We start from the raw sequence: 17,384 nt of genomic DNA, 5'->3' as shown, positions 1-17,384 counted from the left end.
CAGTGTGTGTCATAGCCACCGGTCGTTCTGGTCATTCTGGTTGTTTCGCTGTTCTGGTCACTGGACTTTTATCTATATATCTATATCTATATCTATATCTATATCTATATCTATATCTATATGTCTATGTCTATATATCTATATCTATATCTATATCTCTCTCTATATATCTATATACTAGTGTGTGTGTGTGTGTATGTATATATATGTGTGTGTGTATATATATATATTCATATATATATACACACACACACACACACATATATACATATATATACACACACACATACACTAGAGGCCCAGCGCACAAAAATTTGTGCACTCGGGGGTGGAGGGTCCCTCAGCCCGGCCTGTGCCCTCTCGCAGTCTGGGACCCCTCGGGGGATGACCACCTGCTGGCTTAGGCCTGCTCCCTGGGGAATTGGGCCTAAGATGGCAGTCAGACATCCCTCTGGCAGCCCGGCAGCCCTTGGGGGATGTCCACTTGCCAGCGGGGAGCAGGCCTAAGCTGCAGTCGGACATCCTTAGCTCTGCTGAGGAGGCAGGAGAGGCTCCCACCACCACTGCTGTACTGGCAGCCATCAGCCTGGCTTGTGGCTGAGCAGAGCTCCCCCATGTGGGAGCGCACTGACCACCAGAGGGCAGCTCCTGCATTGAGCGTCTGCCCCTGGTGGTCAGTGTGTGTCATAGTGACCAGTCATTCCCAGTCTTTCTGCTGTTAGGGTCAGTTTGCATATTACCCTTTTATTATATAGGATAGAGGCCTGGTGCACAGGTGGGGGCCAGCTGGTTTGCCCTGAAGGGTGTCCCAGATCAGGGTGGGGGTCCTGCTTGGGTGCCTGGCCAGCCTGGATGAGGGGCTGATGGCTGTTTTCAGACTGGCCACACCCCCTTCAGGGTAGGGGTCCCCACTGGGGTGCCTGGCCAGTCTGGGTGAGGGGCTGAGGGCTGTTTTCAGGCTGGCCAGCGACTGAAGCTCCCAGCCTCTCCTTTTTTTCTATTTTTTTAATTCTGAGATTTATTTACCTTCTATAATTGAAACATTGTTGCCGTCACTGGCGCTCCCAGCTCTGAGTCCGTGGCCGGCTGAAAGCAGGTATCTGGGGTTTGTTTAGCTTCTATAATTGAAACATTGTTGCTTTTGGGCTCAGAGCCGGGCCATGGCAGGCGGGGAACCTTGGCTTCCTCCATCACTGGAGCAAGCAAACCTGCTCGCTTCAGCTGCATGGCTGCTGGCCGCCATCTTTGTTGGCAGTTAATTTGCATATCGCCCTTATTAGCCAATGGGAAGTGTAGCGGAGGTACAGTTAATTACCCTTTTTGTCTTTTATTAGAAGAACTTGACCAACTCAACACTGATCAGTTTTGAAGAGGAGCTTCAGCATGTTTTAACTTTGTTTTTTCTTTCCTTTAGCCTGAACACACCGCCTGGAACTAAAGTTAAGCTCTCAGGCATCGTGGATGTAAAAAATGGATTCCTACTCCTGAATGACTCCAACACCACAATCCTGGGGGGAGAAGTGGAACACCTTATTGAGAAGTGGGAGCTACAGAGAGTAAGTGTAACTGAGAAGAAAGGCTTCAACTTCTGAAACACTACACTCTTCTAATTGCAGTCTGTATTTTAAGGAGACCTTCCCATAGTGAATAATGTCAGAGTTGAATAGAATGGAATACAGGAATCTTTATAAAAACTATCTACCTTTGTTTAAGCACATTGTTCCTCTAAGGCAAATGTCATTTTTCAGTATTTGCTTTTTTTGGCATAATTTGAAAAGTCACGTTTTACTGTTAAGTTTTCAAAACTCTTAAAATACCAGTTATAACTCGTGTGTAATGTATATCATTGTTTCTGCAAAGCAAGTGTTTGCATATATACAAATATATATATATGAAAGCATAATGCATATTTGTTTCATCTACATACACACATACAAACTAGTGAATGCAAATTAGAATTTCACTATAATAAAGGGGTTCTTGTGACTAGGTTCTTTCTAGTAACTTTAGTTGATGTTTCCCCAATTTGTGTTAACAATAGCTTCATCCTCGTGGTCATCTAGGTTATCTAGTATTGTTCCTCTACTTTCCAATTCTGTTGATTCACAGCAGTCAGATCTTATATCAGTCTCTTGCTCCCCAGTTGCATTGCTGCTACTCTAGTTTAAGTCTTTAGTATCTCTTGTGTGGACTGCTGCAGTAGCCTTTTAACTGGTCTATACACATATTCTTTCTCCATCTTTAATCTATTTTATGCACTTCTGCCAGATTATCTTCCTTCAGCATAACTCAGAACATATCACACCCTACTTTTATTTCAGATGCCTTAGTTTGGGATTCAGTGCCATTAATAATCTAGCCCTAGTTCAAGTTTATCTTTTCAACTCTAAATTATTTCACATAGATTTTGATCTAACCAAATGGAACTGCTTACTCTTTTTTTTTTAACTCATACCACTTTTGCTTTATTGCTAAGCACTTCGGGTAGATATGGACTACTTCAGCCTTATTTACCACCATGTTCCTGGACTGATTGATATTGACTTACATTCAAGGTCTCCAACCAGGTCACCAGTGGCACTGTAGGGAGCTGTGGGTCTGGAGGTTCAGACCGAATTGGGGAAGGGAGCGAGAAAGAATCATGTTACAATGCTGAGGACAATGGTAGAGCTCAGGCTGAGGCTGGACCCCGGGCTACGCTGGCCTACAGGTTTGGCAACCCCTTCAGCTTCACTCGGTGCCCAGTTCCTCTTCAAGCGAGGCACATGGAGTACAAAAAATAGTTTCTCTCCAGCCTTGAACTTGATCCCAAAAGAGTGAAACTACTTACTCTTTCATTGAGTCTCTATGCTTTTCTCAATTATACTTTGGGGTGGGGGGAGATTTCCCTATTTTTACACCACTCATCTTGTGTTCTCTCTCATAATGCCTGCATGGCCAAATTGTCCTCATGCTTTTAGACTCAGATCAAATGCTTATTTCTTCACAAAGTGAAGTAGTTGCTCTTTTATTGAATTCTTGGGACACTTTATCCATTTTAAGAAGTGTATCACTTTTTAGCACTAAAATTATATTTATTTCTTATCTCCATTAGGCCTCTTAAGGTCAGAATTCTTTGTGTCCTCTGTGTTCAGTTCTATAAATATTTGTTGAACAGTGTGTAGATATTGTGCTGAGCTCTTGCATCCTCCTAACAGTCTTATGGGGGAGTTTTATATAGATCAGAAAATGGACTCTAAGAACTGTTAACTAGCTTATTTTATAATTAGACAACTGATAGGTGATGGGTCTGAGCTTTCCTATATCTGCAAAGCGGTTGCTCTGAGTCTTACGTGTAATTGTGAAATGAATGAATTACAAAGCACAAAAGCTAATTACTCTTTGAGCTAAAATTAATGTTCTTGTGTTACTCTCAGTTCTTGCCTAAAGTGGGCCAAGGGCCCTAACAGTATTTCAAGCTCCTGGTATTTTATGCTATATCACTTTTTTCTACTTTCTTTCTTTTTTTTTTTAATATATTTTATTGATTTTTCACAGAGAGGAAGGGAGAGGGACAGAGTTAGAAACATCGATGAGAGAGAAACATCGATCAGCTGCCTCCTGCATACCCCCCACTGGGAATGTGCCTGCAACCAAGGCACATGCCCTTGACTGGAATCGAACCTTGGACCCTTGAGTCCGCAGGCCGACGCTCTATCCGCTGAGCCAAACCGGTTAGGGCTCTACTTTCTTAGTTTGAAAGTGCCTCTGTTGGGAGGTAAGTAGATAAGGAGAATTAAGCACATATTTTATTTCTTAGTACTCATTCCTTAATGATAATACTGTGCTACATTTGGGCCTGCTGTGCTGATTCCTTATAATAAAAATGTGCTACATTTGGGGCTGCTGTGCTGTGCAGTATAAGATAATGTTTCATAACTTCATTGTTTAGTTGAAAATGTTGCCAAAGCAAGTATGTGGAGGTTTGATAGTTTTAATAAAGAGCCAAGTTTATGGACTTTGAATTTCCCAGCAAAATCCCACTCATTTTATGTGATCCTTTCCTTTCACAAGTTGATATATTTTTATTATAATTAAAAATTTTTAAAAATGTGTTAAGATGTTCTTAAGTCAGACCAACATCTTACATAATTTTCCCAACCCAACCAAAATTACTTCACTGACTGAAAAGTCAGTTAAACATTCTAGGAACTTCCTCATACCAAACACACATACACACACACACACACACACACACACACACACACACAGATTAGTAGTAGTTTCATAGTTGTCCTTGTAATGTTTTATTATGTATCTTTGCACTTTGTTTCCTGAAAGCCTGTTAGTATTTCTTCTTAGGAAGCAATAAAAGTTTACATTAAAAAGTTTAAAAATATCTTACTGTAATTATAATTCTCTATCATTTTATAGTTTTTTGATTTGGTAACCATAGCAATGTAGAAACCATGGAGAGTTCAATTACTTGAACATCTGGCAGGTAGTACACACAGAAACCAAATGCACACATAGAAATCATAATCCATAGAGAGAATTTTGGAACTAAAAAAACCCTAAATATCTTGTAAAATAAATAAGGGAAGAGAACATTGAACAATATTTAAATCATATGCAGGTGGTGTAGTTGTAGCAAGTTGAGTACATACAGGTGAAGAAAAAAGGAAAGTGGTTTGTATCTTCCCAAACTGAAATTCTGTACCCATTAAACATTAACTTCTCATTCCCCACCTACTCCCAATCTCTGGCAACCATGATTCTTCTTTTTCTATGAATTTGACTACTTTAGGTACTTTATGTAAGTGGAATCATACAATATTTATCCTTTTTTGTCTGGCTTATTTCACTTAGCATAATGTCTTTTAGGTTTTATTCATATTGTAGCATGTCAGAATTTCCTAACTTTAAGGCCAGATAATATTTGCGCACGTGTGCGTGTGCGTGTGTGTGTGTGTGTGTGTGTGTGTGTGACTTTGTGTTCATTTATCCACTGATGACATTAGGGTTATTTTCACCTTTTGGCTATTGTGAATAATGCAATTATTATGAAGATGGGCGTATAAATATCTATTCAAGTTTCTGCTTTTATTTCTTTTGGGCATTTACCCAGAAGTAGAGTTGAGGAATCATAAGTTATAGTATAGTTTTGTTTTTAGTAACTACCATATTGTTTTCCACAGTGACATCACCATTTTACATCCTCATAAGTAACATACAAGGGATCCAATTTTTCCACATCCTTGCCAACTCTTGTTATTTTTTTCGTATGCTTATTGTCTATTTGTGTATCTTCTTTGGAGAAGTATCTATTTAAGTCCTTTGCTAATTTTTAAATCAGTTTTCTTTTCTGTTGTGTGACTTCTCAGTATATTCTAGATATCAATTCCTTCTCAAATATGTAATTTGCAATTATTTTTTTCACATTTCAGGGATTGTCTTTTTACTCTGTTGATAGTGTCCTTTGATGCACAAAAGTTATTAATTTTGATGAAGTTCAATTTTATGTTTTTCTTTTCTTTTGTTACTTGTGCATTTGGTGTCATATCCAAGAAATTACTACCAAATCTAAATCCAAAATCATAAAGCTTTCTCCCCCTGTTTTCTTCTAGAAGTTTTTATGAGTTTAGTTCTTAATTTACGTCTTTGATCCATTTTGAGTTAATTTTTGTGTAATGGTGTAAAAACACAGTTGACATTTTCTATAATGATAATTACTAAAAATGTACGGAAAAGCTTACAGTTAAGAAGCTCTATTAAATGACAGCTGGTGCTTAACAGATATATGTTAACATCTCAAAATGAAACAGGAGGACTAGATGGCTGCAAGGAGTCCATCCTTCTGAAAATTCCTCATGACATTCAAAGGAATTTATAATGTGAGGAATTGCCTCTGCAAGGAAAATATTTTTTCTTATTTGCTTAATACATTGTTAATTTTAAATATGAGAGCTAGGGAAAAAAGAAAGCAAAATTATTAGAGTTTGGAAGCTTATTTTTATTAAATAACATTCAGTTATTTAAAATATTCATCAAAATATAAATTGATTTTTTAAACAAGTCTTTTTTGTCTTTTTTTTTGTCTTTTGTTTTTTGAATCATCAAATCTTCAACTTGTTCCATATATCTGGCACAAGAAGGTATTCCAGTTAAACCAAGTCTTTATTAAGGATGTTTTTTGTAATTGAAAGTAATTAGCATATTATGAAATGTAACAATTTGATCTCTTTAAATAATTGGAAATCACCGTTATCAGTATTCCCATAAACTGTTTCTAGTTACACTTCTGAACTCTGTTCCAAGAATTGGGGACAAAGACCAAATAAATATTTTTTATTATATTGCAATATAACAAGTATGTTGTTTGCTAATAGATTTTATGTCTAAAATTAGTTTTAATATGCTTTAAAGTAAAATTTTTACCAAAGTCTGTTATCTTTGAATTTGCTACTTGTTGAGGAGGGCTTTTTACTGTGTTTTGTTCTTGTAGGAGTAGCTTGGTAAATACTAAAAACTGTCGTGAATGTGTATTTGTTTTTTTATAGAAGTATTTTTTTAATTTAATATATATTTTTTATTGATTTCAGAGAGGAAGGGAGAGGGAGAGAGAGAGATAGAAACATCAATGATGAGAGAGAATCATTGATCGGCTGCCTCCTGCATGCCCCCCCACTGGGGATCGAGCCTGCAACTGGACATGTGCACTTGACCTGAATCGAACCCAGGACCCTTCAGTGGATTCTCTATCCACTGAGCCAAACCAGCTAGGGCGTGAATGTGTGTCTGGTATGGGGAGGTTTTTGTGTGTTTTTTTATAGAATGTATTAAAATAAGTAGAGTCCTGGTGTACTGTAAATGTTGGAAATACATTTTTTATGTATAATTTCTATTTTGTGACTCACTTTTCTCACAGAGCTTGTCAAAACACAATAGAAGCAATATTGGAACTGAAGGTGGACCACCTCCTTTTGTGCCTTTTGGACAGGTAATGACTTTTATGTTGGCAGATGAATTTTAATCAGCAAAAAGTGTTTTTCATCTGTATTCAAGCTGTGTTTAGCTTTGTGCTGAACTATTCATTCAGATGTCATGGTGTTATATGGAAATATATTCAGTAAAGGAATTTAATAATTGTGTTTTTTTTATTCACTGTAATTAAATTGATTTTATCAAGAACTGTTAACCCAAAGATTGAAAAAATTAAGAAGCACACCTGAAGAGCAACTAATAACTAATTAAGATAAGATGATGGTGGGGCATTTTTTTTGAGAGAGAGAAATGCAAAAGAAGAAAAATATGCTAAAATTTCTCATTTTTTAAATTAAAAACAAAAGAGGGAGAGAGAAAATAAAAGTGTCAACAGAAGGATGAGACAAAGAAGTGAGGACCCAAGAGGCAGGAAGGGGCATCACTGCACTGTAGCAGAGCCTGCTGTCCCAGGCCTCCCTTTTAAAAATTCTATTCGTCTGCTTTGATTGAAATACCTTTCTCAGTCAGGAATTTAATTTTATTTTCAGTTGGTATTTTCCTTTCAACCACAGCATCCCTGATCCTTCTCCGACATAAGCTAAAGGTTTTCTGTCTACTTCCTATTTTTCACCCCCCTTGCTGCTATGTTACCCTGAGGTATAGCTCCTTAGCTGGTATCTTAGGTCTTCATGGTTGTGCTCAGCATCAAACTGCATTCAGAACAGTCTCCTCCAGCCTATTCTCGCTTTATCCCTGAAGAGTCTGAGAATAATCTCTGTGACAACTTGCTTTTTGCCACACGTTGCCACCAAAATTTAGCTTTCAGTATTCTACCTTGTGTTTACTCCTTATTTTTCTTTGAGAGTACTGAAGATGAGTTAGGGACACAATAGGTAGGAAACAGAAACCTGTATCTCTCTAACAACTTTAACAATTTTGTGTGTGTGAAAAAGATAACTAGCTGATCAGAAGATAAATGGGTAGGATCAGATGCACGCCTTTTCAAAAACCTTTATGTGGAGTCTACTCAAAATTAAATGGGATCATTCTTACATCATGTCTATTTTGAAAGTATTTTTAAAAATATGTTAATTTTTATTGTGCTTTGCAAAAAGGCACAGTCAAGATAAAAAGAGGCATGATGCCCTTTGGTGTGATCTATGTTGATGATATTCTCACTTCTACCAGTGTAATAAAAAAACACCAGAATCAAAATGGTATAAATATTCTAATAATTAGTATTTGAAAATGGTAAGTGATATGTTTGTAAGAATTTGATTTTCTCTTAAATATTTTGGTGATAATATTTCTTTCAGAAATATCTCAGAGACTTGTGATTTAATTATTTTCAAGATCTTAAAGAATGTTTAATGATTTTTTTGTCTTAGGAAGTATAATAAAAGTTATAGTTTTAATAATATTTGTTTCTATAGTCCATTCTGAAAAATTTTTTTCAGCATATCTTACTTAGACTTGTATATGGGTTAAAGGTAGATAATGCTAGCCATGTGCTGGTATCAACGGGACATATTTATATTGCTAAAAATCTGTAATTGTGTAACATTTGTTTGAGAGCATGTTTTCTTACTGTTTTAATGAGTTGAGAAAAGGTTTATTTTATAGGATTTTTACTGCTGTGATTGGACTTATTTTTAGGCAGTGATGACTTTCTCAATTTATGAGACTAAAAATAAATTTTGCAGCTTGATTGAGGGAGAGGGTATGCTTTTAGCTTTTGGTTTATAAGTTCAGAGACATCTTTTTATATGTTAAAATAACTATACTACTTAATCCTCATAAGGATATTGTAGCATAATGTGTAAATCAAGCTCTGAATAAAAATCTGAATTTTACCTTTTGTTGTGCAGTAGTCTAGAATGTTTGAAATTTAAATTATTTTAAGTCATTATCCTAAAATGAAACTTAGGTCTCCTAGTTCAATGTATGTTTTAAACATGGGCCCTGTTTTTTTTAGGGGGGTGGGGGGCTTTTGTGAAGCTTTTCATTTTATTTACCAGTTACACTTATTTAAAAGTTACTTTAATCAGTTTTCTACCTTTATTTTTAAATAGAAAATTTTATTTTTATGGGTTTTCAGTTATTAAGATACAGACTTTTTTTGAAGAAGTAATACTTTGTTATGTAAACCTTGAATCTGGGAACTGCTGACGTGATTACTTTTTATTTATTATTATCAGAAGTGTGTGTCTAATGTCCAAATGGATAGCAGAGAACTTGATCGAAGGAAGACCCTGCAAGTTACAATGCCTGTCAAACCCCCAAGTGATAATGATGAATTTGAAAAGCAAAGGACTGCTGCTATTGCAGAAGTTGCAAAGAGCAAAGAAGTAAGAAAACTAAATTATAATAACATTTTCTTAATTCTTGTCATTCTATTTAAAAAGCAGTTAGCTAAGACTCATTACTGGTTTGAATAAAGAAAACTATTTCAATCTCACTGGTTTAAAAAAGCCTATCTAAGCAACTAATTCATGAATTAAAATTTCTTATAGAAATCTAAAAATCAATAAATAACTAGAGAAAACACCTATTTCAAATAAGTAAGAAATTAAAAATAATTTTTAAAAAACATTTGGCTATTAGTAGTAAATGATGGGGTCAGGGGTACGCACATGTATAAATATACATATTAACCAAAGGAAAAAAACAGTTTTGACTATATATTAAATAGATTTAAGGATGAAAACTACAAAATTGTTAATCCTGAGCCTCTGATTTTTACCTACATTCTCAGTTGCTGAGGGGAAAATTATCCTCAAGAAGTGTCATCAAGTCCAACTAATAATAGGAAACCGTCTGCAGAAATATAAAGCATTGGGTTTAGCTGTTACACTGTTAAAAAGGAAGAAAAGGAAGAGGGAGAAAAGAAGGGTGGTTTGCTAGCAAGAGTAACTTAATGGACTTATCAAGAGGATTTAGAAAAAGAACATATGAGCAAAATGTGTAAGCTTAAGACTCCATAAGGTGCCAGGGCATTTTTCACTGATACATGGAGAAGGTCAAAAGTTCGTTGGATTTGTTACCGTATGTGAAAAGGCAATAACAATATAAGTAATCTATTGAAATTCAAAGTTAAGGAGGAGACTCCTTGCATTTTGGTTCTTCCTGCAGCATGTCTTTCTATCATCAGTCTAATGTAGACACCAAAAGCAAAACCTCAAAGCATATCTGCTGACAACCTTGGATAGCTTACTTAAATTTTGTAACCTATTTTTGTTTGTCTATAAAAAGAAGGGAATAATGGTACCCAGTTTATGTGGTTATGGTGAGAATTAAAATTAGTAATCTCTAAAACATTTTGAATACTACATGGCACAGATCACAATATTCCTTTGCTAAAAAGTTCTTAATAATCATGACTATTGCTATTCTTTAGTGTTTCTTCCATTCTAAAGCACATTTAAAAAAATCATTTTTAATATTTCTGAAATTAATACATCTTACACAGTTTACATGAAATATATTTCTTTTTCCAAAACTATTAAAATTATGGAGTTACAGAAGAGGATATGGGTGTATATCAATTTCTTAATATCTATAGGAAAATTGTTCTTTTGATTTACACTTTTTTGAAACAAACTTTTCTCCTAAAATTTTGGTTGATGTGTTTACTGCTTTGTATTTGCTAGAATATACTTAATACACTGTGATATATTTCATTTTCTAAAGTCATAATTGATCATGTTATATTTTCCCATAAGTATTTGGTAAGTAAAAAGCCATAGTTTTCTGAAGCAAACTTAAAACTTCTCAATTTATATATGAAAGAGTTGATGGAGGCTTAAAACTTGCCCAAGGTTACCCTATTACAATTCTAGGACTAAACCTATGTACATTACAGTAGAAGATTATATCTACATCTATATATCTATGTATCTTTAACTATACACACATATTTATATTTAATCTGTCTGAACATAAAAATAACAATATTGTAATTGTTCTGAAAATATGTTTCATGATCTTTTATTAAAACAGTTAGTGGATTTGGTGGAATCTACTACAAATGATGAAGTGATGATTTTCATTCTTTTTTTCCTTCATTCAGCAAGTATATTTCAAGTACTTACTATATGCCAGGAAGTTAGTTGGTTGGTTGGTTTGTTTGTTTATTTATTTAATTTATTTTTTATATCTTTACCCAAGGACATGCCCAGAGAGAGTGAGGAGAGGGAGAGGGAGAGAGAGGGAGAGAGAAAGGGAGAAAGGGAGAAGAGAGAAACATTGATCCGTTGCCTGCCATGCAAACTTTCAGTGCATGGGGCGATGCTCCAACCAACTGAGCCACTGTGGATGAACACCAGGAACTAATTTAAATGCTTAGGTTAAATCAATGAACAAATAGACAAAAGATCCCTGTCCTTATCAAGTTTATATAATAGGGAGGGTGACAGACTAATCTACACTAATAAAAGAGAAACATGGTAATTAGCGTACAACCGCTACCCTTTTCATTGGCTAATCAGTGAGTATATGCAAATTAACTGTCAGCCAAGATGGCAGCCGGCAGCCAGGCAGCCGGAAGCGAACATGAGGCTTGCTTGCTCCAGTGAAGGAGGACACCAACGTTCCCCGCCTGCGCTGCCGGCCTCTCAGCTACAACTCTAAGTAACTATGTACTATGTTGCAAATAAGAAGATAAACAAAACCCCAGAAACCGGCTTTCATTCAGCTGGGCTTTAGCAACATTGTATCGATGTTTTCAGCAGCGAGGCCTCAGAGCTAAAGCTGGCCCAGAATAAAAAAGAAAAGAAAAGAAAAGAAAACAAAGGGCGGTTGGAAGCTTCAGTCACTCGCTTCCGGAAAACAGCCCTCAGCCCCTCACCCAGACTGGCCAGGCACCCCAGTGGGGACCCCCACCCTGATCCAGGACACCCTTCAGGGCAAACCAGCCAGCCCCCACCCATGTACCAGGCCTCTATCCTATATAGTAAAAGGGTAATATGCCTCCCAGCACCGGGATCAGCGGAGCAGCGAGGCTCCCAGCACCGGGATCAGCGTGACAGGGGGCAGCACCCAAACCCCCTGATCGCCCTGCGGCTCTGTGTGTGACAGAGGGCGGGGCCACAACCTCCCTATCCGCCCTGCTCTGTTCGTGACAGGGGAAGGCACCCCAACCCCCTGACCAGCCCTGCTCTGTGCCTGATAGGGGGGAGCTCCCCAATCCCCTGATTGCCCTGGGGCTCTGTGTGTGACAGGGGGGAGCGCACCAACCCCCTGATCGGCTCTGCTCTGTGTGTGACAGGGTGCGGTGCCCCAAAACACCCCCCCCCCCCCCCACAGGCCCTGCTCTGTGTGTGACAGGGTAGAGCCATAACCTCTCCATCAGCCCTGCCTCGAGTGTGACAGTGGCGGCGCCCCAACCCCCTGATCGGCCCTGCTCTGTGGGTGATAGAGGGTGGTGCCCCAACCTCCCTCCACGGGCCTTGCTCTGTGTGTGACAGGGTAGAGCCATAACCTCCCCATTGGCCCTGCCCTGAGTGTGACAGGGTGCAGCGCCCCAACCCCTTGATCTGCCCAGCTCTGTGTGTGACAGGGGGCGGTGCCCCAACTTCCCTATCGGCCCTACTCTGTGAGTGACGGGGGAGCTCCTCAACCCCCTGATGGGCCCTGCTCTGTGCGTGACAGGGGGGAGCTCCCCAACCCCCTGATCCGCCCTGCTCTGTGTGTGAGAGGGGGCGGTGCCCCAACTCCCCTATGGGCCCTACTCTGTGAATGACAGCGGGGAGCTCCTCAACCCCCTGATCAGCCCTGCTCTGTGCGTGACAGGGTACGGAGCCCCAACAACCCTGATGGGCCCTGCTCTGTGCATGACGGGGCAGCACCCCAACCCCCTGATGGGCCCTGCTCTGTGCATGACAGGGGGTGGTGCCACAACCTCCCCATCGACCCTGCCTTGAGTGTGACAGGGGGCGGTGCCCCAACCCCCCAATCGGCCCTACCCTGAGCGTGACTGAGGGTAGCATTGCAACCTCCCGATCCGCCCTGCTCTGTGCATGATGGGGCGGCGCCACAACTCCCCAATCGGCCCTGCTCTGAGCCCGACCAGGGGCTGCACTTAGGAATTGGGCCTGCCCTCTGCCACCCGGGAGCAGGCCTAAGCCAGCAGGTCGTTATCTCCCGAGGGGTCCCAGACTTCGAGAGGGCACAGGCCGGGCTGGGGGACCTCCCCTCCCCCCCCCCGCCCCAAGTGCACAAATTTTTGTGCACCGGGCCTCTAGTATATAATAAGTATATAAATTATATGGTAGGTTAGAAGTTGGTAAGTGCTATGGGAATAAAAGGAAAAGTAGAGTAGGATGGAAAGTTTTTGGAGTGCCATTTGTAGGGAGGGGAGTACGATTTAAAATAGGATGGTCAGAAACAGAATTATTTTTAAACATTTTTATTGATTTCAGAGAGGAAGGGAGAGGGGAGAGAGAGGTAGAAACATCAATGATGAGAGTAATCACTGATTGGCTGCCTCCTGCACTCCCTCTACTGGGGATCGAGCTGGCAACCTGAGCATGTGCCCTTGACCAGAATCGAACTGAACCCGGGACCCTTCAGTTCACAGGCCGATGCTCTATCCACTGAGCCAAACCAGCTAGGGCGAGAATTTTTGAAATTCTTGTGTCGTTTATGTACTAGTAAGGTCAGTAAACAATGTAAACATACTAAATAATCATATTGTAGATTTCCATTTTAAATATAGTAGTTTGATTGGACCTCACTTTGGTGAGATTTAAGCCAAGACTTGAAAGAGAGAAAAAGAATTAGCTGTGTGGTTATATGAGAAGCTTATTCTAGAGAGACGGAAAAGCTTTTGCAAAGGATCAAAAGCAGGAATATGTGTTCAACCAATGGAAGCAGAGAGAGCAAAGGGACATGTAGTAGAATATAAAGTTGAGTGGTAATGGGGTTCTACATATGTAGAGCCCTGTAAGCCACCTTAAAGACATTAGCCTTTATTCAGAGAGAAATTAGGAGCCTCTGGAGGATTTTCAGCAATCACATCAGCTGACCTACATTTTAAAAGTCTATTTCTGGCTGCTGTGTTCAGAACAGATTGTCGATAAGGAAGATTAAAATCAGACACGTTAAGAAATTATTGAAGTAATCCAGGGGGAGAAAAATGATGGTGGTAGTTTGAATGAAGGTGGCAGCTATGTAGGTCATGCACAGTGGTCAAGTCTGGAATTTTGACAGTAGAGTCATCAGGATTTCTGGCAGATGGCATGTGGCACATGAGAAAAGAAGCAATGTCATGAATAACTTTAAAGGTTTTGCCTTGAGAAATTGGCAGAGTAGAGTTGCTTACCTTGAATTGGAGAAGACTGGAATAGAACAAGTTAGAGAGGAGAAATATCTGGTGTTTTGTTTTGAGCATATTAGTATTGAAGTATCTATCAGACATCTTCATGGTAACATTTTTTTTAATAGACAGTGAGACAGAAGAGTGTAGTTTGAAATGGATGTAAGCATTCGAGAGTTATAGACATAAGGATGATATTTGAAGTCATGAGGCAAACAAAATCATCAAAGGAATGAGTGCTGTTACGGAAGAGAAAAGGGTAAGGAATGAACGCTGTAGCATTTCAATCTTCGAGATTGGATGAAGAAGTTGAACCAGCCAAGGTATCACTGGTAAGATAAGATCAAAACAAGACAATGCAGAAATTGTATCATGGAGAAAGGAGTGTTGAATTTATCAAAGACTGTTGAAAAAGTCATGTAAAATGTTGCCTGAGAACTAATGTAGAATGGGGAAATCATTCATTCCCTGCACATTTTTCTTAACATTCATATAGACGGCGTAAAGATAAAGTATAAGTGTGCAGATATCAGTGTAGGTTGATATGGTGAAAATCTGTTTAAGTTCTTCAGTGATTATTTTAGTTATTTCAGTGAGGAAGTGAGCAAGGTAAACTGTGATAATGGGGGAGAAGATGTTGGAGGCTTGAGCAGTGAGGAGAACATGTAAAATAGTTGTCTAGATGATTGGGAGGGTGAATGGGCTAGGGAAATATAGTAGGATTGCTAGGCAACATTTAAGGCCTACTGAGTTTCATGATCTCACAGATGCCTGATTCACATAATATGGACAAAACGATGTGGCTAATAAAGGACATCAGTTGCCTTATGGGTAATGTTTAAGTTGTGATGTTTCTAGGTATTTACATGTTTAGTGAGTAACGACTGTTTTAAAACCCTAAAAAGCAATACTGAAAATGATATTTATCCTATTCCTTCATCTATAAAATGGAAAGAAAATAGTAAGAAAATGTATCCAGAAGATGGGGCTATTTCACTGCCACCAAAAAGAAAAAATACTTTTGGAATTACAGAATTTAAATTCCAGAAATATATTTAATTTGGAACAGGTCAGGCTCCAGAGTTTTCAGGTAACCATATTTTAAACAAAACAGTAGTATTGCCATCTGTTATGAGTGTTTAATATGTGCCAGTTACTGAATTTATCACTCATGTCGATGATATCATTTAATCCTCCAAATGTCCCAAACAGGCAGGTTTCCTCATTCCTCTTTTAAGCATGAGAAATCTAAGGCTATGGAAGGAGGAAGTTAAATGACTTGTCTGAGAATAGGAGTTAGGAAGTGGCTGAGCCAAGATTTAGTCCCACCATTGTCTAGCCTCAAAGCCTATGTTCTTAACTATACTACAAACGTTGTCTTCCATTCTAATAAACTTTGTATCACGTTAATATAAATTCATATTTTTCTTTATGGTTATATAAGTAATGACTATCAGGACATTCCAGATCTGTTTTTGTTTTTTTGGGTTTTTTTTGCTGGGATTGCATAAACCAAAAATTGAATGAATCCAGTAATACATCTGTGGTTTTTAAAGATGTGGTATATCAATACCTAATAGAGATATTTAACATGTTGCCCATTAATGCTCATCTAACATCATTTTTCTGTTTTTCAGGTCCTATTTCTTTATATTTTTATCTGATACAAAATAATTTTTCAATGTTATATGAATTTATATCTAGCATGTTTTATTTTCTTACTGTAGTAAGTTTAAAACACATTTTTAAAGATTGATCACTATATCTAATAAAAGTCAAGTCTTGACAACTTCCTTTGAATCTATTAGCTTATAAAGATTTTATATAACTAGATGTTTAATTTGATATTATACAAGTATTAATTGTGGGATACTTTTAAATTATGAATTAGTATCTTTCCAGATCAATGTTCTTTATGTTCTAGTTTTTCAGAATAGTTTTGAAAAAACATAAATGAAATCAAAATTTCAAATTTGATTACACATATAATTTTTTCAAATAAGTCAGTAAAATAAGAACTATGGACTTCCAAATTTTCATACATAGGTGGTAAGACACAGCATATGTATTAATGTAAATAATAAATTATTAATGAAAGTTTTAAACCAGTGTTAAAATTTATATTATTTGTTTACTTTCTAAGATTATAGAAATATAGTATTGGATCATAGACATAATGTAACTGATTTCTAGACAGGTTTAGTGCCTTATTGAAGACTAGTAGCCCGGTGCACGAAATTCGTGCACATTAAAAGGGAATTAATTAGCGGAGATATTTTAATATTGCGATTGGCCCTTTTTATATAATAGAAGTGTGAGAGATGAAAGAAAATTGGTAAAATGTATATGAAAATAATATATAAATTTATTAATAAATAAACAGTAACAAAAGGATATTACAACAGAGGCATGATATAAAAATGACAAAAACATGATATGAAAACAGCAAAAACATGATATAAAAACAACAGTGATGCAAACAATGACTGATAAAGTGATTAAACTTATTCTAATATCTTCCTGTACACCACATTAAGAGTGAAAACACTTTCAGAGTGCTTGACTAATTTCCCTTGTGATGAAGTATTTAAAACTTTAACTGTAACATCACATGCTCTTCAAACTAGAGAGAAAGCAACATATAACTGACCATGTGCGAAAACGGGTTCAGGTAGGAACATGCCTACTCTGTCTAGAGTTTGTCTTTGTGATTTATTAAGAGTCATCACGAGTGCTGGCATCACGGGAAACCGTCATCGAATCAATTTAAATGGTAGGCCAGTGTCAGATGGGGACAAATTAATTCTTGGAATCAGAATAGCCTCTCCCTCTGCAGATCCTGTTAATACTTCAGCTTCGATAATGTTAGGTTGTAATCTTTTGATAATAAATCTGGTACCATTACAAAGACCCCATTTACTATTGACATTTCTCAATAGCATGATGATTGCACCCACTTTCAATTTTAATTTATGACACGGCATTCCCGAAGGAGTAATACTATTAAGAAATTCGATGGGAAAATTTTCCTTTTCAGCATCATCTGTGGAATCAATGGAATCATCAAGTATATCCAAAATTTCTTCATTTAAGTTTTGAACATGTT

At 37.8% G+C, this 17,384-nt stretch overlaps 1 protein-coding gene across 7 annotated transcripts in view; it reads left to right on the top strand.

The window, feature by feature from the left end:
* TDRD3 (tudor domain containing 3) overlaps positions 1–17,384 on the top strand; it is a 183,093-nt gene that overhangs the window by 87,025 nt on the left and 78,684 nt on the right. For all 7 annotated transcript variants that reach the window (XR_011470762.1, XR_011470761.1, XR_011470759.1 and 4 more), the window contains exons 5-7: positions 1,415–1,556; positions 6,908–6,979; positions 9,162–9,311. Coding sequence is in view for 2 of the 7 variants with exons in the window: in XM_070408976.1 (XP_070265077.1) it covers positions 1,415–1,556; positions 6,908–6,979; positions 9,162–9,311 (364 nt within the window). In the remaining 5 variants the exon portion in view is untranslated. The remainder of the gene's footprint in view (positions 1–1,414; positions 1,557–6,907; positions 6,980–9,161; positions 9,312–17,384) is intronic.

Source organism: Myotis yumanensis, unplaced genomic scaffold, assembly GCF_028538775.1.
Source record: "Myotis yumanensis isolate MYYU_CA2020_CCGP unplaced genomic scaffold, mMyoYum1.0.hap1 SCAF_3, whole genome shotgun sequence".
In the NCBI taxonomy this organism is placed as follows: Eukaryota; Metazoa; Chordata; class Mammalia; order Chiroptera; family Vespertilionidae; genus Myotis; species Myotis yumanensis.
This window is presented reverse-complemented; position numbering and strand designations above follow the sequence as displayed.